The following is a 27,737-nucleotide window of genomic DNA, read 5'->3' as shown; positions in this document are numbered from 1 at the left end:
CAAAATTAAATCAATATAGCATCATTGGCATGCATGTTTGAAAATACAATGGGGTTTTAATGATTTTCCTATGCTCCGGATACTGTAAAACCATGTAAACTTTTATATAGGCAGAAAAAATGATGAACAGCTAATCTGGAAGTGAGGTTTTTTATTCAACAGTAGTGGTTGGGTTCCCAACATTCCTCTCACAGTTACATTTTTCAAGTTATAAGACATGAGCCTCAATAAAATAAAAAGTAAAAGATATACAGTAGCATAATCGGCTGTCTGTAAATATTATATATTTACAGCTTGTGTAAATACTGTGTATAGGTTCTATACAGTACTGTGTTTTATGTCTATATTTGTGTTAGTTATACCCTTCATAAACCTATGGCACAATGCGTACACTACTGTTTATCTTCATAAAAAGATAAATCATCTATCAAATAGGTCCATCTGGTTCCATTTCTCCAGGGTTCTACATGGTTGTGTTAAAGGGTTGTAAACATTGACATTAATTAATAGGGTGTTTAGGTTCAGAGGGGGGTCTCACTCTCAATATGACAGGATGGTTGAAATGGGTTCCTGGTCCTGCTTTACAATGAGTTAATTCCTAAATAATTCAAAAATAATTTGAGGACCCTCCTGGGGGTCCCCGACCCACAGGTTGAGAACCACTGCCTAAGATTACATTATAATTAAACTAAGTTGAGTTGCTCCCAGACCCAGACCAATTGGGATTAAAAGGAAAAGTGTTTCTGTCAGCTAAAGTTAGTCTTCTTTGACTGTTGTCATTGGTTCAGCACGTCTTCACACAGAGAGCAACTACTGGCCTGTTTATCCATGTGCTTTAATGGAAAATCCATGCCACAGTCTAGATGACTCAACACTGAAAAAGACTAACTTTAGACTAACCATCCTCAACTTTCCACTATATAACCACTCTGGGCTGGGATTTCCCAAAACATGTTAGCACAAAGATATTTTTTTCTCCCATTGCAACCAAAGATACAATAATGATAACTTATAACTCAGTACATTCTTGAAACATTTCTAATATCATTGAACGTGTATTGGATTGTGTTCATGCATTTGGAACAGTTTGGAGAAACACATGATGGCCCATTTTGACAAAAGCTTATACAGTACATTCCCAGCAGCCAAAGAGCCTATCCTTTACTGAAATGGTTGAGAAACCTTGGCAACCCTACAGTAATACTGTAGGTGGAATGTAGTGAGAGACCCCCCTGTGAGCATACTCAGATGTCTGTCTTCTTGTTGATCAGTACAGAGCAGCAGGTGAGAGCTCCATCCACTTTAACCTTTTCCTTGTTGGACACGGGTATAAGCATGTAGTCCTTCAACTTCTCAAACACCTGCAGGGACAAAGACATGACTGTCAGAGACCTTAATATTCTCCAAAGTCATTAAAACATTTTTGAACTAACCTGGGTAACTGGCGATACAATGATGTTTGAATTTTCTCACTACCATATATTTGGTTATAATTTTCGGCAAATCAGTCTATGGTTTAAAATACATTGATGCCATAATGTACATGTAACTTTGACATGTTGCATTCTTGCCAGTTGATTTTCATACTGCGGATATGAATGAAATCCACTGTATATATTCTTTTGTCAACAGTAATGTCAAGAATAATGTGAATTGTAGTTATTAATGGATTAATGGACTAAACATACCAGACCCTGACAAAGACCTTTTAGGTGCAATAATACTTCTGGGACTTAAGATTCTTCTCATTCACATTAGCAGAATCAATATATTTTCTCCTCCACATTAATATAACTTATACAAAGGCTTTTCGAGTCACATGAACCCCTTCCAACCTGGCATTTGGGTATGTCATTACAGTTGAACATTTTCAAAAATAGCTAGTCTCTTCCCATGAGTATAGGCTCTTCCTGTTATCATATTAATACAAGAAAACAAACACTAACCCTAACCCTAACCCAGTTTAAAGAAGAAGGAAGCATTGCTCAGCACTAAATCAATCTCTTAAGGAAAGGCTGAACGGTGGTTCACTTCACAATACTGAAAGGAAAAGCCAGTTACACAACACTCGACATCATTCACAAAAGCTTGTTTAGATTACCGTGACATGAATGTAATATGAAGTAGCAATGCAAGCATTCAGGAAGGGTTCTTCGAATCCCAGATAAAACAAGAAAAACAAACAATAAAAAAAAAAAAAACATGTAGAACTATTACGCCAGTCTCAAAAGACCCTCGTTAAGCAATGTGTCACCCCATGGAGTTTCTCCAGAAGAAAACCAGTGTTTTCCTACAAGACGTCCAAACCAGAATACTTTTCTCTCAAAACCAACTTCAACTCTGCTCTGCTACTGCGCTTGGCCTCGCAGCCAGGAGGACCAACTAAACAGATTCCTCTCGTATGATGCAATATGGCTGACTGAAGATCTAGTGGTGTAAAAGTAATGTCTTTAATAATAGACACATTTTAATAGTGAGACTTGTATAAAAAAAACATGCATCTGGCTGTTTGAACACAAAACTACACACAAACACAACAAAGCATGCCATTCATTTAATGAAAAACATTAGCAGTTCTTCATTACTAGTATCCTCATATTGGGACCGAATCCAACACATTTTCATTCCCTAACCATTAAGAAATCTATCTGTATAGGCTAGTGGTTCCCAAACCTTTCCAATGCTAAGGGCCCCCAAATGGGCTCTGTCTACTTTCAACCTGGTGTCCCTATTTTGGACAGGTCAATATTGTATGCATTTCTCCCAAATTTCCCATAATGTTTCAAAGCTATCAAAACGTTTGAAAATAGCAGATCTTCAAGTTAACCAGGCATTGCAATGCGCCACGTGTCCAATAGGGACACCAGGTTGAAAGTGGTTAACCTGGTAAGATAATCGAATGAACTGAATTTGAATTGAAATAAAGATTGGACTCCCTGGCGCCCCGGTCTCCCACTTTGAAAACCACAGTTATAGACCACAGGATATGCATGAGTAGAGGGTCAAGTGAGGGGAGGTTTACCACTTTGCCAAATGCCACCACAACAACATCAGTAAATCTCCTGCTGTTTACGGCACCTCCACCTCCAAAGTGTCTCTTTTTTTATTGCGTCCAGCAGCTGAGTTCTTATTACTGTGGTTGAAATTTATATGCCAGCCATGGGGGGGAGCGGGTGTGGGTGAGGGGTGGGGGGCTGTATTTCACAAGGCCCTTTGTCTGCCTGCTTTCTTTATCTCCTCGCCCAGTCCTCTGGAGCCGTTGCCACCGCCAACCGCAAAGACGTCCTCAGTCCCCCCCCGGTCGACCCCACCGACTCTCTCTCATGACCCCTATGGCTTTGTAACTGTGGGACTGTTATGTAACCATTTCACCGCCGGCCGAGCTAAATGTAGGCCGGAGATTGGAGCCGACAATGTTTAGAGTTGGAGAGGAGCGGGAGTCCTCAGCGATTGAGATGATAAACTGTTCCATCTCAGGGAGGGAAACAGTGACGCAGCATTGCAGAGCTCTCCTGGGAACAATGTCATGTATTACAGGGGTCTTCAATGTTTTCAGGCCAAGGACCCCTTAATTGAGAGAGAGATGAAGCAGGGACCCCCACAACCTTATAATAGATTCCATATAGTTTCATTGTTTGACAGCACGATCATCTGTATATTTTGGATTCATGTCACTTGGTGTTTCAGATATTTAACCACTTCAACGGTCAATACTTACTAAACTCGACCTTTCACTCCGTACTTAGTCTGCTCTGTTTCCCCTCTACACCAAAGCTCTTTGCTGAAAGTAGCCGATCTACAAGCTCACAAATAATTATTTCAAAATGACGCCTATGTTTGTGTACATTGTGATAAACATTGTGTACCACACAGACACTAGTTCAGCGCTGTCATGTTGTCATTAGCTCATCCTTAGCTCATCCTTTCAAACAACAGGTTATAAAACAAAGCAGCCTGATTCTACTGGTTCCCAAGAGACATTCTAGTCTGCTTTCTTCAGAATGGGATCCAACGCAAAACAAATAAGTCTCCCAGGCTAAAGACGCAGACGAACCACATCCATTAGATGGTGCTTTACCACAGCACGAAGCATGAGATACACAAATCATTTTAGGATGTTCAAGTCCAGTTTCCCAGTTAATCCTTCTGGAAAATATTGAGCCGGCTGTCGACTCCATGGTCGCATCCGAACCCAAAGGGGCATAATTTTGTGAATTCTTCTTTCTAAAAATAACTGCCGGTGGTTGGGGTTTTAGCCTCAGAGCGGATTTTGTTTTTCTGTACAGTAGATTGCAGGGTGTCGGGTTTGATCCTGTGAGAATATGGGGCTGGTTGTGACTTGTTGTGATGTGGAGTGACAGCTAAGTAAAGCATTTAAATGGCGTAGCCTCTGCTTAGCCTTTCTATACAGCAGCAGACTATACAACAATCATTAACAACAGCTGGCTACAGTGGACCATAACATTAGATGAGGGCGGCAGTGGCTCAGGGGTAGAGTGACAGCTCGGCAACCGGAAGGTTGCCAGTTCGATCCCGGGCTCCCCCAGAGTTACTGTCTAAGTGTCCTTGAGCAAGACGCTGAACCCCTAATTGCTCCCGGTGAGCAGGTTGTTGCCTTGCATGGTTTCCTCCGCCATCGGTGAATGAATGTGTGTGTGTGAAAGGGTGAATGTAATGCACAATCTCTGTAAAGCGCCTTGGATAAAGGTGTTAAATAAATGCTCCATTTACCATTTATAAGTGTCATGACGTAAAAAAAAGAAAAAGGTTAGCCCATTCCATTCTTACAATCCTGGAGCTAAAGAAACACAGATTTTACTGTGATGGTATCAGAGATACAAGGAGATAGTAAGTAAGTGCATGTTTGTTTGTGTTGATGTTGAGTGGATTTATAATCACGCACGCCGGTGTCGCACACCGAAATCACGTCACAGTGCAACGTCTTATGAGCCGGTAGATCGGCTATTATTGGTGTGCGACAATGTGCAACCAAGTATGAATCACTAGTGATTGGAATATTATGCAGTAGGAGCGAGATCATTTAGCGTCCTCCAACCTGGTCGCAACCTGGTCGGTAGTTTTCACCGACCGGGTCGCTAAATCTACCGACCGTGTCGCTAAATCTACCAACCGGGCTGCAAAATCACCGACCAGGTCGCTAGATCTACCGACCGGGTCGCTAAATCTACCAACCGGGCTGCAAAATCACCGACCGGGACCAGGTTGGTGATTTAGCGACCCTAACTCGGTCGCTGAAAACTACCGACCAGGTCGCAACCCGGTTGGAGGTCGCTAAATGATCTCGCCCTCTCTCATATTATGTCTGGTCTGTTACCTTAGCGCTCTCTGGATACACTATGTCTGGTCGGTTACCTTAGCGCTCTCTGGATACTCTTCTGCAGTGGGGTGAAGCAGGACATGTCCCTTGTTGGGAAGGTGCATGTAGATGCAGTTGGCAGCATGGTCATCAGGCACAGTCAGCTTGTCATAACGATGGTCACTCATCTGCTGCATGATCTACCACCAAAACAAAACAAAAAAAACACACAGACACAAATGGCTCATTTATACTTCATGCTTATTTTTGTTGAAAATCTTGACATTTCTCGTGCACAACATTCAAGCTCTGTTACTGTGTTTTTTTTTTTTTTCGGTGAGTGAAAATCTATTTCAACGAATCTATAAATTGGGATTCCAATGAACAGAAACATTTCTGGACAGATAGTAAGACAGCTTATAGACCGTCGAAGGGAAGTAGATAGTCATGTTGACAAAGCAACAGAATAAAAAAGAACAGATGGTGAAGTCAGTTGGACAGGTCAAAGTGACAGGGAAGTATACAAGAAGACAGACAAAACAAAAACAGTCCCAAGGCGTGGGCTATGAGAGACACACAGTAGCAAAGACAGAAACAGATTCTTTTACTGACCCAAACCACTCTCCGGAGGGTGGGGGGGGGGGTGTTAATGGAGAACACAGGAGCAGAGCAGACAGACATTCTTTCACAGCCGATGTCATTTCATTTATGTAATCTACCGGTCTTGAAGGGGGGGGGGGGGGGGGGGGTGCCCAGGTCGCCAAAAACTGAGTGAGTCGAGGATGTTATGACCAGAAAGGGGAGGCAGGTGTGTCTGAATGTTTATGATTCAAACCTCATCTTCAGCGGTTGAGACTGAGTGAAGAGGCCGACATCAAGCCTGGTTTATACTTTGTTGCATGAAGCTGTCACGTGCCGGAAATAGTCGATCTAAAAGTTCACGACGGGCCGTGAAGTGGAACTTATCATACAGAATGGAAGTTCATGTCAATCATGTATGTAGATTGTAGAGCAATGGCATAATGCATCAAACAATCAAACTAGATTTGCTATATAATTACCATGTTGTGAGTGATGTTGGACTTCGGCGGTTACAAAAAACAGAACAGTTAACCGTTAGCTGTGCTCTATGTTTTGTTGTGTGGTTTCTGTGTACAGTGGGGTATATGTGCTCAGTGAAATGCTGACTGTTCATTTGACCCTGAGAGTGTAAAAATGGACTGTGATTTTACTATGTGGCTGATGATGTGTCCACAACTGCTGCAGTGGGGAGGACCAGGACACTTAGCTTCCGTGAGAAAAAGTGATACCACCAGAGATTTACTTGCAGTATATGAATTCATTTTTTCAGTACTTATGGATTGGCCATACAGGGCTGCATTGTGTACTCCATTGTATCAATTACTTAAGAATTGAAAACAACTCATAATCAAATCAATGTGTTCTTTCAAGAAGCTACCAATATACTTCCTGTATTTCTGTCTATATGTGTGTAGTATGTACTGTACGTATTTCCCCGACCTGACCCCAGAGAGGTTCTGGTGGCTGGAGAGCAGAGGTGGAAAAAGTACTCAAATGTTTTACTTAAAAGTAAAAGTATCAATACTGCAATATAGAAATGCTCTGTTACAAGTAAAAGTCTAGAAATCAAAATGTATTTGAGTAAAAGTATAAAAGTACTAAAATGCACTTAAATATCAAAAAGTATAAGTATTCATTATGCAGAATTTCAAGTTTACATATGTATACATTTGTTTCCTGTGGAAATAAGCCAAGTGCTTTTCTAGGATCTCCTTTTAGTAGACCTTGTAACAGTGAACTGTACCATCATACCTTTTCCTATGCAAACTTCTAATAAAGTATTCAATCAATCAATACAAACGTTTTTAAAACAGCAGATCTACAATCTCACTATGCATTGCATCGCTGGTAGATCGGCTATTTTCAAATGACCGAAATGTATACAGAGCTGAAGTGGTTAATGAGTGGAGAGATGAAGTGAGAGAGGGGGGGGGGGGCACACAGAGAGAGAGAGAGTGTTAGGGACCAGAAGCTCTCCCAGGTCATGTCTGGGTGTGTTATGTGAGCGCTCCTAAATGAAAACACTGTCCTTGTGCGTGACCGCCAGCCGTGACTCTCACACACAGGGGGATTAACAGTCTGGCAGAGAGGAGCTGAGAGAATAGCCTTTCATACCGATCCTCACTGCTTCACACACTTTCAGCCTTATCTTCTCGCTTTCGCACGCACGCACGCACGCACACGCGCGCAAACACGCACGCACACGCACACACACACACACACACACACACACACACACACACACACACAATTTTCTCTGTAAAACAAGGGTCTTCAACGGGGGGTCCGGGACCCCTAGGGGGTCCTCAGAGTTACTACAAGGGGTCCTCCAAATCTTTATGTGATAGAAACTTTTTTTCTCCTTTTTTATATTAACCACTTGAACTCTAGTGTCCTTATTCTGGGAAGTTTAGCCAACATTGTAGATCAGCTATTTTTGGCAAAGAGGTTTGGTGTAGACTAGAGGGTAAAATAGCAGACTAAGTACAGAGTGAAAGGTCAAGTTTATTAAGTATTCCAGTGGTTAAATATCTGAAAACACAATGTGACATGCATCCAAAATACACTGATGATTGTGCAGTCAAACGAGAAAACTATGGAATCTATGAAAAGGTTGTGGGGGTCCCTGCTTCATCTCTCTCTCAACTAAGGGGTCCTTGGCCTGAAAACATTGAAGACCCCTGCTGTAAATGAAAAGGCAAACAATATGGGACTTCATCCCCCCCAGCAAACAGAATTAATGCATAGCGTGTGTAGTCTGCGTACAATTCTGAGCCGGGAAATGTAACCATTTCCTCTGGAAAATCGCCCACAGTAATGTCACACACAGTATCAACAGAGCTGGTCTCCTGTTCGCCGTCACTGCACTGCAACAGAAGTGTATCACTTGATGATATGGGTTAGTATTGCTTGGTTATGTCATAGATTTCTGTCTCTCTTCCCCTGGCCTTGGACAAGATTTGTCACACATGTACACACATCTAGGTTGAACTGGCCAAGCATATTAACACATTGACCGCCATTTTAACATACCTCCGTACTCCCACCTGCCATTCGTCTCCATAGACTTCCATGTAATTGGGTGTGCACGGATCATGCACACCCATGCCTAGATAATGCACCACGTGTGTCCACATTGCTCACAGCTTTCAAACAAAAAAATCCGAATGGAAATCCGTTCAGGCATTCATGAGATAACAGCCACTATGTTTAACAAAGATGGCTGCCAAAATGGCTGCCATGCTTGAAAGATGGGGTTGCTATGGGGGTTAAACATGCAATTTCGCGATTGCTATCATGCCTACTCCATTTTTGGGGGTCAAAAAATTTTTTTTTTTAATCTTTTTTTTTTTTTTTTTTTAATTCTCGGGACTATCGGGCCTGGCGGGGAAAGACATTGGAATAATCTCGGGACTATCGGGCCTGGCAGGGAATGAGTTAAGATAACCTAAGCACATTCAGATGTGGTCTTCAGTCACACGAATACTTCAGCAGGATAAAGGAAACAATTCAGAGATTACAACTCTTTAACCAGTGTCATGAAGTCCGACAGAGATGTCTATATGCCATAATGTCAGATAGAGACATCTACAGTATATGTCATACAGTCAGATAGAGAGATGCCTATATTCAGAATGTGTCCAAGAGAGAGTCAAATCCGTGTGAAGTGTACAAATGAACACTAACATGTCATTTTTTATAAAATAATTTACTGTTATTTGGGATTAATACAGGTCTACTACAGTACAATAGAGGATTTATCTGGTAGACAGTTTATATTGAGCTGCTAATTCTAAAAGACATTGCGATAAGAAACTGTGGTCTTCCCTCAGCCATGAATGACTGAATTGTCCAATGTAAAGAATAAAAGTAAGAGGAAGATTTATCTGTGTTACAACTGATCTGGGCATGATCACAGGCTCCCAGTGACTGTGAACCGTCATTATTATTTGATGATTTTGGGATTTTAGTATTTTCAGTATGCAGTACAGCACCAAGATGTTTGACAATGTCTGCTGTACAGTTTCTCAGTTGGAGAGTTATGAATAGTCATGCTGGCTACCGACCAAGGTAGCCAGAGCCTTCTGGACTGTGGCTGAGGTCCAGTTAATACGCGGAGTGGGAACTGGGCAGCAGAAATTACTTCAGTCACAAAAACAAAATATTTACTGGAAGGTAATGAAATCCCCTTGAGCCACAACAACATGAGCCATTTACTGGAGTAGATACCTTTCCACCATGGTCATCAGCATACTCTGAATTGTTGAAGCTTTTAAAAGGTTTCACAATGGCTCTTTTCATTCAACGGTAATAAATAAGGCAGTCTCTAACAGTACACGAATCTGCTTCCAAATACTAATATACAAGGCAGCTGGGGAAATTGTTACGAGCCTGAATATGGCTTCCTGTTGATGTAATGTTTGTGACTGATCCCCGACATTTTTTTCTCTTGAGAATATTATTGGCGGATATGTGAGTGTTTATTTGTGCAGCCTGAGGTGTTTAATCATCAGGAAGAAGATGACTGCAGGAAAAGGAAGGGTTGAAGGGGTTGCTGAGGAACTATTCAAGTACAGTACTTTAAAGGAAACCCCATTATAATGGATGTGTTTTTTGTTTCCTCAATGCAATGGTCAATGTCAATGACTCTCTCATTAATGAAATCAACAGACCCAATCTGGTATAACCCCCTCACACAGACAGAGAGGCACAGAGAAAGAGACTGCTGCACCTACCGGTAGAGGTGCATCTGCATGAAAATAGGCAAAATTGCAGATTTGCTATTTTCAGCAAAGAGATTTGGTTTAGAGGATAGAAGGAGGGTGCCAAATACAGGCTACTGGGGGATGCCAGTCAACTAAGTAGGGTTTAAGTGGTTTTAGCCTATATTAAACATGACAATGTGACAAGATACCCTGTACACCTATGATGCACACAGAGATAGAAAGATAGATTGTATAAGTTTAATACCACAGCTGGCTGGGATACTAAGGCAGTTTCTTTCTTTGCCTTTGATACCAAGTCTGGTTCTGGTTTCACAGTAATAATGGGATGGTTTGTACTATATGTTGATGGATAATTGTGATTAGGATATGGAGATACATTAACACTCACTGGACGCCATAAACGTCTTATACGTCTTTGGACCTCGGTGCCATACACGTCTTTTACGTCTTTTTAATTAATCAAAAGTTTTATCATTTTTTCATAATTGTAATTTCAAAAAAATCGCTCTAGAAGTTAGCCATGAGCCTCCATGACCGGAGCGATACGGCCGATTTGACTGTAGCACCAGTGTAACACAGTCCGACGGGAAATCGGTATAGCCGAACATTGGTTCCGGCCGTTTAAATGTTATCTTAAAACGTTCGTTTATACACTTCCCGTGAAAACGCAGAAAAATCACACAATTCTAGCGGTGCCATCCATTCGGCTCCATCTATCCTTGATCGCGATCGCCAGGGTTCCGAAGTGTGTAGCATGCTAGCTAAAAGGCCTGGCCAAAATGTAAACAACAAGGCCCAAACCAAAAACAAGATGGACGTCTTCTTCCTTCTTCTGTTAGTTGATCAGATAGTAGGAGACCACCACCTGGTGGTTAACACATGCCATTGCACTCCTGATTGCACACAGGCCCAATGACAGCATACACATATGATGATGATCAAGACATCTTACACATGTTCTATTGAAGCCCAAATCTAATGATAGGATATATATATATATATATATATATATAAATATACATGTTTTCCTTTGTAAGAGGGGTAGTGTGGCTTTCGATAGAAGCATAGATTTATATATGTAATTTAAGTACAAAATATGATTTTGGCCCCCATAAAAAGGCAAAATTAAACAAAATGGCTGGCACCAGTTTTGTAGATTTTTAATCAAGGGTGGCATTCAGTGAGTTACAACTCTTAAACTCAACAAAAAGCTGTAATCTAGAATATTCTGCAAACATGCTTACTCAAGTATACACACCCAAACCTGAGGATTCAGCAATAATGAAATCATGACAACAGCTATGCTCAATGGACTACTGGGTCACTGGTGTCAAATGTCAGCTGGGACCCTAAATCACTTAGGAATGCAATAGTGCGCTTGACAGTAAAAGGGAGCACAGAGGGTATTTGGGAAGGATGACTTCATGACTTAAGTTTGGTGATGACAGCAGTAGAGGGATGACCGTTGTCATGAGTACGTCTGGATGATGAAATCCATCTGGTCGACGCGGGTTCTCCACCGTCAGAGACCTAAACATAAACTAGAGACTGCATACTAACTGACACATACTAGATAGAGCGTGCGCACACACACAACCACAATCTACCAATGTATTAAGTCTGGTCAGTACAATAACATAACACACTAAGGATACAGTGTGTACTCTTAGTATGTTATGTACTGTAATCCTGCCAACTCTTGTGTCTCGTCAGGGCTTGTCTATGGCCACGGTACTTCAGAGCTAATAAGGTATGGCACTGAAATCAGAAATGCCCTATTAGATACAAATACATCCTAACAGAATGCTCAACGTGCAGTTTCATGAGGTTTAATCACAAGATGTCTCAATTACATCAGAGCAGCAGCTTTTAGTAAAAGGCTCAAAGTTAAAGGCTTTGGCCAAGGATACAAGTAGAAGAGAGCTTTAGTGCCACACGAGTTGGATTCACATAGAAACCAAGCACTTTGTATTCATTACTGGAGCACTAATACCATCTCACTACCCCCTCTAAGACATTAGAAATCCAGGGTCATTAAAAGTCCTTTAAAACAGGAGCTAATTGCTGGAAGAGGGGGTGACGTAAGCTGTAATTACTAAACGAGGACTCTGTCATTAGGACTTGCTAACAACCACTCCTCAATCCAGCAGCTAATTGCCGTTAACAGTCTGGAATCTTAATGAGTCAACGTTGCATTTCTGTAATATAAACTTAACTGGTGCACATATTTAGCTTTTTATAAAGGTGTTTGTCTTCCAGGGTGCACTGTAATGAAGAGATTAGTTTAGACAGCAACAACTTGGTTCTTCTACTGTAGCACTAGCAATGGCAACTGCTTGAAGACATTGGCCATATTCACACGGTGGCCATTTAGCTTTTACGTCATACCTGGGGGATGTTTCCCCAGTGTGACAAGCGCTAGATAGCCACCGTGTGAATATGGTACAATAGCTTTAGTCAAAAAGACTGTTACCTACTAGAATATCTTATATCTTACTAGAATCCTATTCCGTCTGAGATGTGCTGAGCAGGTTCCACTTAATGACTTACTTCAACCTGGTGTAGGTCTGGCCCAGTAGGGGGAGCTGTCACACTAAGGAGGCAAATAATATTGATTGGCCAGAGTGTTTGCAAGTATGCTTGTGTGCGGGGAAACTATAGTACGTGTGTGTGTGTGTGTGTGTGTGTGTGTGTGTGTGTGTGTGCGCGCGCACGCACGCACGCGTGTATGCGTGCGTGTGTACATGCAAGCATTCACCAAGCAGTGTAAACGGGGGGTTTTCTTACAATATGGAGTACTTAGAATATGTCCTTGCATTACCTTTCGACATGTTTAAGATAATTCCATGAGTGGAGTGGCAGAGATATATTACTCACTGAGCAAAACCTGTCTCTGCTAGCCAGCGTGTTAATCGTGTCTCCTTTTACATCCTCTGTACTTAGCCGAGGTCTGTCATTTAATTACATTTTATTGATCCAGACGTCCTTTTATGCGTTAATGAAATGAGCTTGGCCTGTTTAATCTAAGCACAATATAGTGTTGACTTGTAGGCTGAGGAATTCATGACACACCAGGGGCAATCCCTAGATTAGCAGGAATATGAATTGATGGGGAGATCAAAGTGACAGGTGGTTTCGGTCTGCTTGGTGCGTGAGGCAGGTACAAACCACAGTAGGGGAATCTGCTCTGAGTCAGCATGAGTGATATCCCACACACTGTTCTTAACTCACACTGATGGAAAGCACTCCGCTGTTCACACCTGTAGAGGCATCCAGGGATGGTCTATTTCTGTAGTAGGAAGCAGGACATTAGCACCTTAATCCTGGTTCTCTAAAAAAAGGTGGGGTTTTTGCATTGGACTTTGGATGATACAGTAGCTGATCATCGGTGGCAATAAAATTCCATCATACTTACAGGTTTATTTCCGGGTAAGACAACCTTTACAAACTAACACGCATTTTATGATTTTTGAGGACTAAATAGTAACCAGAATTAAAAAATCAAGCCCATTAGTTCGAAGTGGAGTGGTGCATTTGAGCAGCTATACCCTGTGTGTGTGTGTGTGTGTGTGTGTGTGTGTGTGTGTGTGTGTGTGTGTGTGTGTGTGTGTGTCTAGGCTGCTCAACAGCGCCACTTGGTCTCCCAGGCTTGACACTGGTCACCCAGCGTTATTGCAGCTGTTCGTGCTGCACCACACATAGGGACATAGGGACACCGGACACACTAAGTCAAAAGTAGGAAGCAGCCATCACCGCTCCAAAAACTAACTCTACACCATGGTCATATGACTTGAATGTGACCACCATAAATGCTTGTGTGTTCGGTATGATTACATGTTATGTCCCAGACAATGTCTATAGTTTCATTTAGACTTGTTAGCAATAGGAAAATATTAGGCGACAAAAGGTGAACATTCTCCGAAAGTAGACAATATACAAGATCGGCTATTTTTGACACATGCTCGTCCAAAGTCTGCACACTCCCACATGACCAACTTTACGGATTAGCAATGACACACATGTGTGTGGGGCCCCATGCACATAACAAACTACTGTATGCATCATGCATGTAAGCATACTGCAGATGCACGCACGCACACATGTGGTTCCCTACCCTGGAAGATTTTAGATTATTCTTTCAGAATCTCTGCTTTATTTCGATCAGAGAGACAGACAAGAAAGACGGACAGAGAGCAGGAGAATGACCATAGGTCAATGAGAAGTGGGCACGTTGTGCCCATGTGTGGTACAGGTATGTGCCCTAGAAAGTTCATAATTGAGTTCTATTTGTATCTTCTCCACATTGAATTTTGTTCCGTACCTTGAGGGCTTTCTGAGCTGGTTCGCTAGAGCCAATGACGATGAGCCCTGGTCCTCCCATGCTGCAGAAGCTCTTCAGGTGCAATCCTTCCATAACAGGAACGGTTGACACAGCATAGTCCTACAAAACACAACATCAACATTAGGTGATGGCAGCTGTGACAGGATAGGCATAGTAATAAAAAATAAATAACTAAATAAACAAAATCCCCTTTCTCTAGTGAAGGTGTAATGTTAAGTTCATCCCATTAATTTACAATGTAAAGAGGCACTGTAAAATGCTGAGTGTTCATTTAACTATGAGAGTCTACACATGTATCAAAATGAACATATTTCATTGAATAAGATATTATTTTAACGTAGGTATGTTAATACAACATATAACTAGCACATTTGCAGTGGTTTTGGAGGTGGTCTCACTACTACTCTAACATTGAAGAATTTAGATCCTGGTGTCAGGTAGAACTCCTTCTGGTTGAAGAGTAGCACTGCCTCAAGCTCATAAGTGCAACATCTCTCCCAGGCCAAGTGGGGATTCTTATTTGGAAGATTATTAGCATGTTCATGTTGTCTCACGTGCAGGAGACCTGGGTTGAAATCCTGTTCAGGACATAAAAGTTATGGCTTGCAGCTTTTACACTGAGAGTTTTACAGTGTGACTCTCAACTTGCTGCCGTGTCATTTCTTCTCTCCTCAATCATTCTTGACACTCTACCATTATGGTTCTCAGTTGGTTGTGCATTGGTCTGAAACATTTGAGCCAAAAAGTCATGACCAAACACACAACGCAATATTCCTCGGTCTAGCTATAAGTTGTACTTTGCTCGGGAACTTGCTGCCAGTAGATGCAAACCGCTTCTAGTCCCAGGCCAGCAGTTGAGGAACAGTGCTGCTCAGCAGATTTATCCATTTGCAATCGAAATGCCCCATATCGACGTTAACCTTTAGAGGACAAAACATTCCAAGAAGGGTACGTAATGGTTGTTGGTGGTTTAAAACAAGGTGCAGTCGGTGGCAGTAAAAGGCATTTAAAACAAGATCATGGACAACCCAGTGGCAGAAACAGCAGTTAGCAAGAGTGTCTGGGAGGTGAGGTCACCGAGCCCCAGGCCTCACAGTGTAATTAGAGAGCTGCTTGTCTGAGCCTTCTGACTGCTATACTGTGATTGGAGAAGCTGGTAGCACTTTCAATGAAGCCCATCTCAATAATATAAAGCATTATAACACTGTATGATTATTGATTGTAAGCACTAACAAAAACCCATAATGCTTTATAACAATAATGATAATACAGCGTTTTTTATAATGACTTATAGGGTCAAGTATAAATGTATTATAATTTACAGTCCACGGTGCCTCCTAAGCAATAATCCTAACACATAATAAAGCATCTTATAATGACTTATAAAGGTCAAGTATCCAAAACCACACCAAAACCATGCCTAAAATGAACTGTATCAGGCCTAACCTGACATCAAATTAATTACCTAACGTAACCAAAAGTATGTTCCCCCAGTGAGAACCAAACCAAGAAGCCTTTGATGATGGTAAACCATTGACGCTACCACTACACCATAAGGCCCAACAAAATGTCAGTATTTTGTTAGTTACAGAGAAGTGGTGTCTATATAAGATGCCCACAGTATAACTCAACAATGCTATTTTAGTTACCGGGGTAAACCACCCCGGTTGTGGAATTCAATTTCATTTTCATTCAGCAGGCTCCTGAATGAAAATGAAATTGAATTCTGTGACCAGGTGGTTTACCAGGCTATATTTTAGTGGCTTTGTTCTGAAATCTGCAAGGATCGTGCAATACTGTAGAATGCCATGCAAAATGCAATTCTATGCTTGTCGCAAAATGCTAAAACTTTCACCATGGTGTCCCTGTTTTGGGCATGTCATTCTAGACATTGTAGATTTATTTATTTTTATTGTGGGGCAACATCTGTAGTTAATTGGGTCGTACCATAGATGCAGGCTATAAAATGATCCTAAATTTGATAAGAAGGGGAAAAGAAAACTATGGAATTGAGATAGACAAAACAAACTGATAACAAGGGGAAAAAACAACAATGGACCCTAAAGAGGTTTTCCATGTGCCATTTGCCAGAGACGCATCATTAAGCCCAGACTTAAAAAGGGAAAACGAATAACAAAAAAACACTTTGAGACGCACTATGCGGAATTCAAATGAGATACAGACGAGTGCAACGGAAGCAGGACAGTGCTGTTGAGATTAGTCAAATGAGTTGAACTCTCAAGGACATGACCCAGCTGTGAACTTGAAGCAAGTCAGCAGGCTGTGTCATGGTTTTTGGAGGGAGATTGGAGAATAGCAAGACGACAAGCTGATCTATTCTAAAAAGGATCTCACTAGTGGCTATTAAAACCATAATTCTTAATCCAGATATGAATATGATAGTAGTTCTGTCACAGCTTCAACATTTGGGTGCAGTGACAATTTCTTGGTTTGTTGAGTTCTGAATGTACATTCAGAGTGTAGAAGTGAGTCATTTTGAGTTCTAGACCTCCCAGGTGGTCTTTATTCAGTGTCATCTGCAGCGTGGCAACTCATTGCGTGCCGATATGATGTGTAAATCCCAAGACAAGAAAGACCTGCCATCTCCGGTTTCCCGTATCTGAGTGATGCAGGGGGCTGCCTTTTTAGGAGATCGGAATTAGGTGGGAGTCTATTCATTTCAATGGGAGAGTGAACGATTCTTTAGATCATGAACAAAATATTGGATCCAGTCACCACAAGACACACAATCTTCCCAACATTTTGACACTAAAATTACTTTTTTCAGAGAAACAAATCAGGAGAAAATGAACTTGGTTATCATCAGCCTTTCTGTCCCAGCAACATACTGTACTCTCGTGAGATTTAGCGACAGTAAACAGGACGTTTGAGGATCTGACGCCAGACGGCGCACACTTAAGGAGACCCATTTGTATGCCATTTGTGTACCATTTCCACTCTAGTGGCTAGTGGCTCCCCGAAGCAGAGCATAAGATACAGAGTTACTGTATTGCAAGAAGATTGAACCCTTCCTAAGTTTAGAGACAACAAAATATAATATCATACAATGATACACAGAATCATACATTTCACTTAGATGACACAAGAGGAGGCTGGGGAGGTGGATCACAGACAGCTGCAGGAACAGAGCTGTGACCAATGCTGAGCATGAAGAGAGAACAGTGCTCTGTTTAAACTAAATTAACAATTAGACTGAGGGTGTTATGTGTTAGCTTGCTTGTTAGCAAATGAGAATGAAGGCAGTTGAGTAATGGGGATGTGGAGAACTGCCATAGGTGTATGTATGAATTAACTTGTTAGTGATTGAGAATGAAGGGAGATAGAGTGAGGTGAGTGTGGAGATCCTGATTGCTGTGCCTGCCTGAACCACAATGCTCGATTACCCAGGCCACTGGCGATTAATGGCCATTGATGATTAATTCCATAATTACGTTTGAGACTAATGCTGCTTGTTCGCCCCTGATACAGTGCTGTATAGTGATAAAGTGCCGGGACAATACCAGCATCAATCCAACTCACCTTAAAGGCATCTGCCAGGATCTCAGCCCCTCGCTGATTTGTCCGTTTTGAGAGGCCCACAAAGAATTCCCGACCTGAGAGGGAGGAAAACCAGACACCATTGATACAAAGATTTTTTTTCGATTTTGAGAGCTCCCCAAAAACTCCTGTGCCCTCCACAGTTATGCATAGTCCAAATGTGTACTGATCTGGGAGTGAAGCTACTGCAGTCTAGTTATGGCCCAGCAGCATTACAAAATCACTTCTTAACAATATACAGTAAACTGATAGCAAAGACAGTTAGGCATGTTATGAACATACATGGTAAACAGACAATAGTCTGTGTAATCTCCAAACTCTGTCAATGTAAGTCTGATCATTAGTAATAAGCAGTTTAACAGCAGCCATGGTGCAAGCTGTGGGAGGTAACGTGGTTGCAGCGCATTCTGTGTGGAGAATGCATGACTGTTACCGCGTGTACGACAGGCCAGTTGTGGTCAGCACGGTGGAGGAGAGACGCCTGGCCAGGCGGCTGCAGAGATGGGTTCCTATTGTAACTGCCTAGCCTTTACAAATGAGCCGTTAGTCAGGGCCCTGCCAACAGGAAATGTTTCTTGCTCTGCCATGTGAAACCCATTTCAGCTGGAAGGAACGAGAGCACAGAGCCAACGTCTCGAAACCCAATTAAGTGTACTACTGCCTTCTTTTCTTACTGCCTGTGCCGTGTGGAAGACACTGACCCACATTTTCACTCGCTACATAACTGTACCAGAATGTACAGAAAATGTAATAAAGACCACCATGCTCCTGCTTCTGCGCACACACACTTTTATTACCCAGCGCCAGAGCAATAAGAGAGGGCTATTATAATCCATTGGTGATTTGTGCCGGTTTAACTGTAATCATAGAATTAAAGCAACATGTGCTTAATGCCTAAGTCAGACATGAAAGGATGCAGATAAAACAATAGTCCGCACTCACAAACGTAGCCTTTCATATCATTTTTTGGAGCGGTGAAAGCGCTCCCAATAGACAGGTATGTCTGTGGCTGGCTGGCTATGTGGCTGGCTGGCTGGCTGGCTGGCTGGCTGGGTATGTCTGTAGCCTGGCAATACCTTGAGTGGCCACACAAGTTAAAGGAGGGGCGCTGTTGTGCAGGCACAAACACACACGCACACGCACACACACACACACACACACACACACACACACACACACACACACAGATTCACCGCTCCACTTCGAACCGAGGTTTGATTTTTTAAGGTGCACAGCAGTAGTCCAAGACAAACCTATTTCATTCTAAAGCCTTTGTCAGCTTCTAAGTGTAATCATGCAATAGGGTAGACACCTTTTAAAGATAATCTTATGCAGAAATTCTGCTCAGTACTCAGAGACCTTGGCAAAATACAGCAGAATACTATTTGAAGGATCCTTTGACAGAAAAACATTCTCATAAAGGGACAAGGTTGAGAATGCACATAAATAGTAGTAGTAGTAGCAGCAGCAGTTGTTTGACATTCATGCAAGACTGTGTACCCACTGCTGCCTGGAAGAAAGTAAAGGGTTTTCACAGTAATGTTTTATTCATTTTGACAATTTGTAAGACATCAAAAATAGATTCATTCATCAGACCCTTTGCAATGACTACACTGGGAAAAGAAGGCTTTATTATATGAGACTAGTGGAATGGTGCTGAATAAAAGTAAGTAACTCCATTTGAATAGGACGATTTCTATATCACATTAGAGATACAGCAATCTGGCTAGCCATCTTCAAAGAAAATGGAACGCCCACTCCGTCGGTCCCTCAGAGGCTGTCTCGAGAGATTAGAGATACAGTGCTTACTTCGAGATAGATTCATATGACCACTTTGTTATTGAAGGATCCCTTGACAGAAAACAATAAGAAACTAAATGTATCAGAATGTGCACACTACAGTAATGTATCTCGTTCCTTATACACTTGTGTTTTTGTGTTCTTCACTTTTTACGCTTGTTTATTATGTTTCTCGCGAACATTCTTTTATGCGTTTTTACTGTCTCACGCACATTATTTTTAATTATGTTTATCTTTAATGCTGTTTGAAGTGCGTGGTAACTCTGTTTTAAAAAGTATACAACTAACTACACAAATAAAGTTTATAACAATAATTATATTATATATATATATATGTATATATATTATATAATATTAACATTATTATTATTACTTTAAGTTATTGTAAATAACTTTTTATGTGGTGTATCTTGGTGTACTGTATGTATTATGTCAGTGAGTGTCTTGTAAGCCTGTGCAGGCTGCGCATCGTTTGGTGCATGACACTTTAATAAAAATCTATCGATCTATCTATCTATCTATACAATGAACTACTATTCATGGGTTGCATTTGTAGTCCTAAACGGTCATGTTGAGGACCAACACAGGTGTTTCAATTTGTCTGATTGGCATAGAACTAATGTTCTACGCCAATCTGAACTACTGTGTTGGTTCTCAACATTGCCGGTGTAGAACTACAAATGAAACCCATGAATTCCAAAGTACCATGTAAAGAATACTACTGGAAGTCTATATACGGTAGTAAGGCACAGTATCGAGCTTGAGGAACCGAATATAACAGGGCACCACTTCACTATTGAACTTCAATGGACGCAGCCACCATGTTATTTTCTGTCTCCCTATTTCTTTGAATGGCGTGCTTGTACTTAATTGTTGATAGAATAGTGTAAAGTATACAATATACGTGCATCTGTGACAATAAGCTGCCATGTGATTGGTGAATTGGTGTACCAGTAAAAAGGACATCTCCCCCATCTAGAGTGGCATTCTCATCAGCCATTTCCACGATGTTCATATCCAGTTCCTTCAGTGCACGTTTCATCGCCTCCGTCTGGAACACACACGTACACAGAAAGACACACACACACACACACACACAGAGAGTGAGACATATAGGTCAATATCAAACATAATGGTTTCATGATTACACCTTGATGACACCCTATAAACCATCCATCAAGTGCTCCGGGACTATCACAACCTTGTGGGAGTATAAAATGATATTGAGCACTTATGAACAAACAGCCGCAGATAAAAGTCAGTCTCAAAAATGACTTTATTATGATTATATCCCAGCAACACCTACAGTAAGAGGCCCATCATTAGACAGCAGCCAGTTTCCTCATGAGTGGAGTGAAAGGAAACGTCTTCTGTCCAAGAGGTCAGCATGACATCATCTCAGGGAGCCATGAAATGATGTCATTTCAGAGGACGTATGTTAGTTTTTTACAAGGCTGTGGTTCTGGAAAAGAGGTAGAAGAACCAACACGACGAGTCCTTAAAAAAATTCTAACAAAAACCCTTGTGCTTTTGGGATGAACCCTGGGCTATCGCTCATCAGCTTACATAACACGGTGCTTCTTAGAAAGGAATGGATGATATCAGAAGACATCAAATGTGATAGCATATAAACATATTTCACTTTCATTTTATGAAATGCATTTCCAAGAAAACCATTTTCTTTTCCCACTTAAACCCTATGCTTCATTGACCAGGGTCCCCCAGGGGTTTATGCGTTAACCCCCCCCCCCCCCCCCCCCTCTACACCAAATCTCTGCTATTCTATTTTCACAGAATGTTCACCTGTCATGACATGCCCCGAACGCCATAGGGTTCAAGCTGGTTGGCTGGTCTGCTTACTGACCGTGACCGCCCGCTGTGGTTTTACTGTCCTGTTTTTGGGGTTCCTCTGGGAACAGTGAGAAGGGCCAGTGATGTTAGCGCAGCATCAGTGTTTCCACAGGCCCTATCTCACTATGACCTCAGCGTGCCTGCCGAGATGTTAGCTAATCGAAGGCCTCTGCTTCTGCTCAGTCGTGGAGGGCCAAACCATGAGGTCATTCAGGTAGGCCTGGCCATACGCTTATCAGATAACACTGAGAGCCACATACTCACACATACTCACAACATATGCACTATTCTCACGTGAAGTCACACACACACACACACACACACACACACACACACACACACACACACACACACACACACACACACACACACACACACACACACACACACACACACACACACACACACACACACACACACACACACACTTACAGTACTTTCTGTCCCTCAGACAACAGGCACAGGCACCAGTCTGTGTTCAGAATGCAACTTAAAGTGACAACATGTGAGACCACTACATTTATCATATTGGCTACTTCAGGGGTCTTCAACAGGGGGTCCGGGACCCCTAGAGGGTCCTCAGAGTTACTACAGGGGGTCCTCCAAATCTTTGTGTGATAGAAACCTTTTATCTCCTTTTTTATATTAACAATTTGAACCCTAATGTCCATATTCTGAGAACTTTAGTCAAAAATAGCAGATCGCGCTGCGAGGCGTTGTGAGCTTGTAGATCGCCTATTTTCGGTTCAAGTAGTTAAATATCTGAAAACACAAATTAACATGAATCGAAAATACACTGATGATCATGCTGTCAAACTATATAGAATCTATGAAAAGGTTGTGGGGGTCCCTGCTTCATCTCTCTTTGAACAAAGGGGTCCTTGGCATGAAAACGTTGAAGACCCCTGGTCTACTTTGTTCGTGTTGTTTGGATTGGATGGCAGTTTTTGAGATGACAGTTTAAACCGGGACCTACAGACTAAGAGAACTAACAAACATCTGTCTATAGCATTTAGCATACAGCGATATTCAAGTTTGCCTCTCATCTAATATGATTCACAATTATTCCACGTGTCCATCACCACTTCATAAAATGTCTAGGAGACAAACTCTTACTTCGTGGTTCAACTTTGCAATCTAAGCTCTCAGTTTATTCCAGGAAGATCACAGTATCTTACCAAGTGATAGCTCCATTAACCACTTGAGGCCTAGCATCCCCTCTGTGAATTGATTTGGTGTAGAGGGAAAAAAAGGGGGGGGGGGGGGGGGGAAGAGCGCACCAAGTACAGTGCCAACTCAGGTCCGTTTTACTATGTCTAGACTCTAGGGCAATGGTTCCCAAACGTTTTAGCTTGAAACACAAAAGAGAAATCAGATGTTTGCCTGGGACCCAAACTAGTGAAAATAGCAAATATCTACAAGCTCACAACACGTCACTTTGCGCCGCATTGTGAGCTTGTACTGTAGAACGGCTATTTTCACTACTTATTAAACATTTGTGTTCTAAATTATGGAATTTTTTAGATTTTTCTTTGATTTCTTCATGAAATTACTGGGAAAAAAATGGAATTAGCTTTTTAATCCATGAAAATCTTAGCTTTCTTGGGAATGTCTTTTGCAAACATTTTGAAATAATAATAATTGAAAACAAAATGGAAGAAACAAAAAATTAAAGGACCCATAAGAATGTGTCTGTGACCCACAAATGGGTCCCGACCCAGGGTTTGGGAACCGGCGGTCTAGAGGATTTTAAGTGCTTAATAGTTTTAACTGCAGCAATCTGCAGCACATAAGTATAGGTCATGACTCACGTTGGAAGCCGTTCCACAGCCAACTCATCTCTGTTTTTCATAAGGCAGGACAAAAGCCAGACTCGTTTAGTTATCTATTCTAGGGCAACTATTAGAGGATGCAGATCAGGTTTTGAGGAAGTAAACAAATTATACTGCAGGACATTTTGATCAATTCGCATGTCCTGTTCTTTTTGTTCCCTATGATTTACTGTTTGAAGAAAACAAAACTGTCTGGCCAGATCGGAGCAGAAAAGCTTACACACGTTGGTTCACCTTCTCAGCTTAGGCATTCAACGTAAAAAGTTTTTTGTGGAATTTTTATTGAAAATATTATTATTATCTTTAAAAAACTAAATGTAGGAAACAAAAACAAAGGGAGCCACGACCCCCAAAATAATCATATTTTAACTGGGGACCCCCCACCCTGACGAGCACTTAAGAGTTGAGGCATTACATTTTGTATAACATGGTTCTATTGTGAAAATAGCAGATCTACATGCTCACAAGTCACAACGCCTCGCAACACGAGTCATTGTGAGTAGATCTCTGCCTCTAATAATTGACAATTTGGCCAATGTTTAATTTGTCATTTTAGAGGTATTGAAAAGTCCTTAAATTGTAACTTTAGAAATGTGCAGATACCCTCTACACTCTTAAACCTTATGTTGGTGTGTTTACTGTTGAGTGAGAAAACAATGTTGCACATTAAGTTAATCATCTAGGGACCACCCTGGGGGTCCCGAGCCACAGGTTGAGAACCACTGCTCTAGAACTCTCCTATGTGGTCCCCTGTGCTGCTGCTCCTACATCATCATCCTCATCATCATGATGAGCTGGTTGTGTTTTAGGGGGTCAGTCTTGACCTTCTGCTATCACAGCTGTGGTCTCTCCAGGAATCTGCCCCAGTCTGTGGACTGGCCCTTTACCTCAGCACTCTGGCATTTCCTCTGACTTCACTGGAGGTGCTGTGACCAAGGGCTGTTGACCCTTTGACCCCAGCAGCATCTCCCCCAACCACCGCACGCACGCACACACACACACACACACACACACACACACACACACACACACACACACACACACACACACACACACACACACACACACACACACACACACACACACACACACACTCTTCTATGTTTATCTACCTATAATTAGGTCCTCTGCATTTCACTTGGTGTGTGTGTGTGTGTGTGTGTGTGTGTGTGTGTGTGTGTGTGTGTGTGTGTGTGTGTGTGTGTGTGTGTGCGCGTGTGTGCGTGTGTGTGTGTGTGTCATATTGGGGGTGCAGTTTCCAAATGGAGCCAAAGAAGCAGATCATGTGTTTGCATTGTATGGATGAGTGATTCTCTCCAGATGGAGGTGTGCAAATAACTGGAGGTGTGTTGTGCAGCCAAAACATGAGGAATCATCGATTATGAATATGATGAACAAACATGTGGCGAATAAAGCAGTTCTACAAGCTCACAATGCATCATAATCTGACTTGTAAGATTGTCTGTTTTCACTATCGACGAACAACAAATTATACAGCGCTTAGTGGTTAAAATAATTGATTTGGGATGGTCATTTTGGCTGGTATATGGAATTTTATGTTGCTGCTTCAAAACCTGTGATAATTTTCAGGAAGAAAACACATAAAGTTGGCAATTTAGCAACAGCACAGAACATTTCACAAACCGAGACAGAATCTTTCACTGAACATTAGTGCTTGTGTATTGTGTACTTCAAATTCACGAGACTCTTGTTTTTTTCATCATTTTACCAATTTCCATACTTTTATCACCATCATCTTGTGAATAAGGGGTTTTACATTGACAAACCAGGATAAGTGTTGTGAATTGACTGACCAGACAACAATAATTTACAGTATTACTGGATATGGCCCGACACCTCCAGGAAAAAAGCTGTCACCCGAATTTGGCCAGAGTATAAATTCCCAAAACAGAGTACTTTTCTTTTTCTTTATTTGTTACATAAGAGTCTCTCTTTTAGCCAGCTGTGTATTGGCAACAAATAACATTCTTCCACCTTACAGTTCACAGATGAGGCAGTGGCTGTTGTTAATCCATCGGGTGCTGGCCAGGCGATAGCTTACCTACAGCAGGGGTTTTCAAAGTGGGTGACGGGGCACCCTGGTGTGCCGCGACAGCAGTCCAGGGGTGCTGCGAGATAATTTGATAATATTTGCGATGCGAGGCGTTGTGTGCTTGTAGATCTGCTGTTTTCACTAGTTTAGTACATATTTCAGATGATAAATACAAAACGAACGGTTTCCACCCGACAAGGACGATATGCTATAATAAATATAAGGTGCTGGGAGTGAAAATTATAATGTAGGGGTGCCTCGGATTAAAACAAATATTTATGGGGTGACCTGAGACAAAAAAGTTTGGGAACCGCTGACCAGCCTGACCTACAGTATCTAACAAATTCCAACGTCTTACAACATGTGTCACAGAGTTACTTATGACCCATATTACGTCTGAATCTAAAGTCTCACTAATATTATGGCTCTGCTTTTGGTGACTTTTCAAGACGTGTCCTGATGTGACTACATTTCTCGGGCCCGGCTCAAAAATCCTTTAGAATCTCTAACCTATACACCAATGAAAAAAGACGGCTGTATGCCTTATTTATGAAATCTGCAATGAGTGCTGCGAGTTTATTGCACAGCGGTAAAAATGTGATTGACACAGCTTCGCTATCTGCTGCAGACAGAGAAAACAATTAGCGGGTTGCAGCATTTAGTCCTAAATGGCTCCCAACAGACATGCAGATAATTAGAATTAATGAAGTGTGGAGCTGACAGAGCTTCTCGGGAACCTTGTGGCTGTGGATCACTGTCTTTACAAAGCAATGGAAGAGTCCATATAGGTACTACTGTACACTGTAAGTGCTTTCAGGTCTTTTGGTCAGTCAGCACGTCTTTGTTAACGGTGGCCTACATCACCATTGTGTAGAAGTCATTTGGCTCAGCTCTTTATCTTCATTTAGAAAGGGTAGCATCGCCATGGCCAACACATGGCTCAATCCAGTATCCAGGTAATTTGATTCATTAACACTAAATTATCATTGCAGACAAAGTAGCATAGTCGCTATTCACAGACAATGAGCAGCATGGGGTCAATTTCTTTACCGCCTGCCTTTTCCCGCTATCCTTTTCTGCTCACTTTCTCATCTCTGAAGGGCTTTCTCTCCCTCCCCTCAATCCCTCCATCTCTTTCTCTCTTTGTCTCTCACATTCCTTCCATTCTCTTCAGTCCCTCATGACAGGGCCAAGAATGCTCCTACAGTAGCTTCCCATGCAGAGTGGGCCATTATCTCTCACTGAGAAGGACACCCAATACCCCACCTAGCTGTCAGCCCCACTCTGACAACACTAACTCCTCTCCTCCTCCTCCTCTTCCTCCTCCTCCTCCTCTGCACTCCCATCTCTCCACGGTGCTCAGGCCAGGGAACACGCTGTTAGCCAGCTCCTGCTTTGAATGAGAAAGCCCTTTTAAAATTCATTAGGGGCTTTGGGCTCTGAGGGCCAGCCGGTCTGCCAGCCACATTCCTGCCGTTCCTGCACCAGACAGGGGAGAGGGAGCAGAGAGAACAGCCTTTTTATTTGAGGCTTTTTTATGGACACCCCTCCCTCCACCAGCCCATGGTGCCCATGGATATCACATTTGCTAAAAAGGACCATCAGTCTGATAGGGCATGGTGCATTTGGAACGGGGACAGGGCACTCAACAATGGCATTCCAGAAGGTCATCCTAGCCTCCCTGCTCCGAGCGACACAGTCCCACGCTCTAGCATCACACAGATACACAACTCCCCTCAGCCTGAACATGTCATTGTCATGTTTACAATTACAATTAGAAGGTCCAAAGATAAGGACATTATGTATGAATAGTGTTCCTCCTCTAAATATTTCCATTGTCTTCAATGTGGAGACTGAATGGGGGCATTCAAAAACAAGGGGACTAGCATTATGGTCAGGTGTGAAACTATGTTCTTTCAGCTAATCATACAGTATGGTCATACAGTAGTAATAAACTTCACTGACTAGGACAAAGTAGCTACAGTACTTGTATGGATAGGGGTTACTGACTGGAGCTTGTGTGGCATAGCTGGGGCTTTGGCTAGACATTCAGGCCAGGGCACAGATGATGATGGTAACAGATAATAGAGGCCTAACACAGAGTACATTTCAAAAGCCCAGTGGAATGTAGAACTGCAATAATGATTGCGTTTCAGGCCTACAGTATCTACTGTAC

General features: G+C 42.0%; 1 protein-coding gene across 3 annotated transcripts in view; it reads right to left on the bottom strand.

Annotated features, from left to right (window-relative positions):
* Nucleotides 1–136: 136 nt before the first annotated feature.
* ddah1 (dimethylarginine dimethylaminohydrolase 1) overlaps nt 137–27,737 on the bottom strand; it is an 83,121-nt gene continuing 55,520 nt past the window's right edge. For 2 of the 3 annotated variants that reach the window (XM_080739477.1, XM_080739475.1), the window contains exons 2-6: nt 20,777–20,876; nt 18,008–18,081; nt 14,447–14,566; nt 5,374–5,517; nt 137–1,361 (exon numbers count right to left, since the gene is read on the bottom strand). In XM_080739477.1, the coding sequence (XP_080595603.1) occupies nt 1,245–1,361; nt 5,374–5,517; nt 14,447–14,566; nt 18,008–18,081; nt 20,777–20,867 (546 nt within the window). In that variant the 5' untranslated portion in view covers nt 20,868–20,876 and the 3' untranslated portion in view covers nt 137–1,244. Of the gene's footprint in view, nt 1,362–5,335; nt 5,518–14,446; nt 14,567–18,007; nt 18,082–20,776; nt 20,877–27,737 lie in introns of all 3 variants that reach the window. The other variant, XM_080739476.1, reaches the window with a different exon arrangement.

This window comes from Nannobrachium achirus (genome assembly GCF_963921795.1).
Source record: "Nannobrachium achirus genome assembly, chromosome: 1".
Classification (NCBI taxonomy): Eukaryota; Metazoa; Chordata; class Actinopteri; order Myctophiformes; family Myctophidae; genus Nannobrachium; species Nannobrachium achirus.
This window is presented reverse-complemented; position numbering and strand designations above follow the sequence as displayed.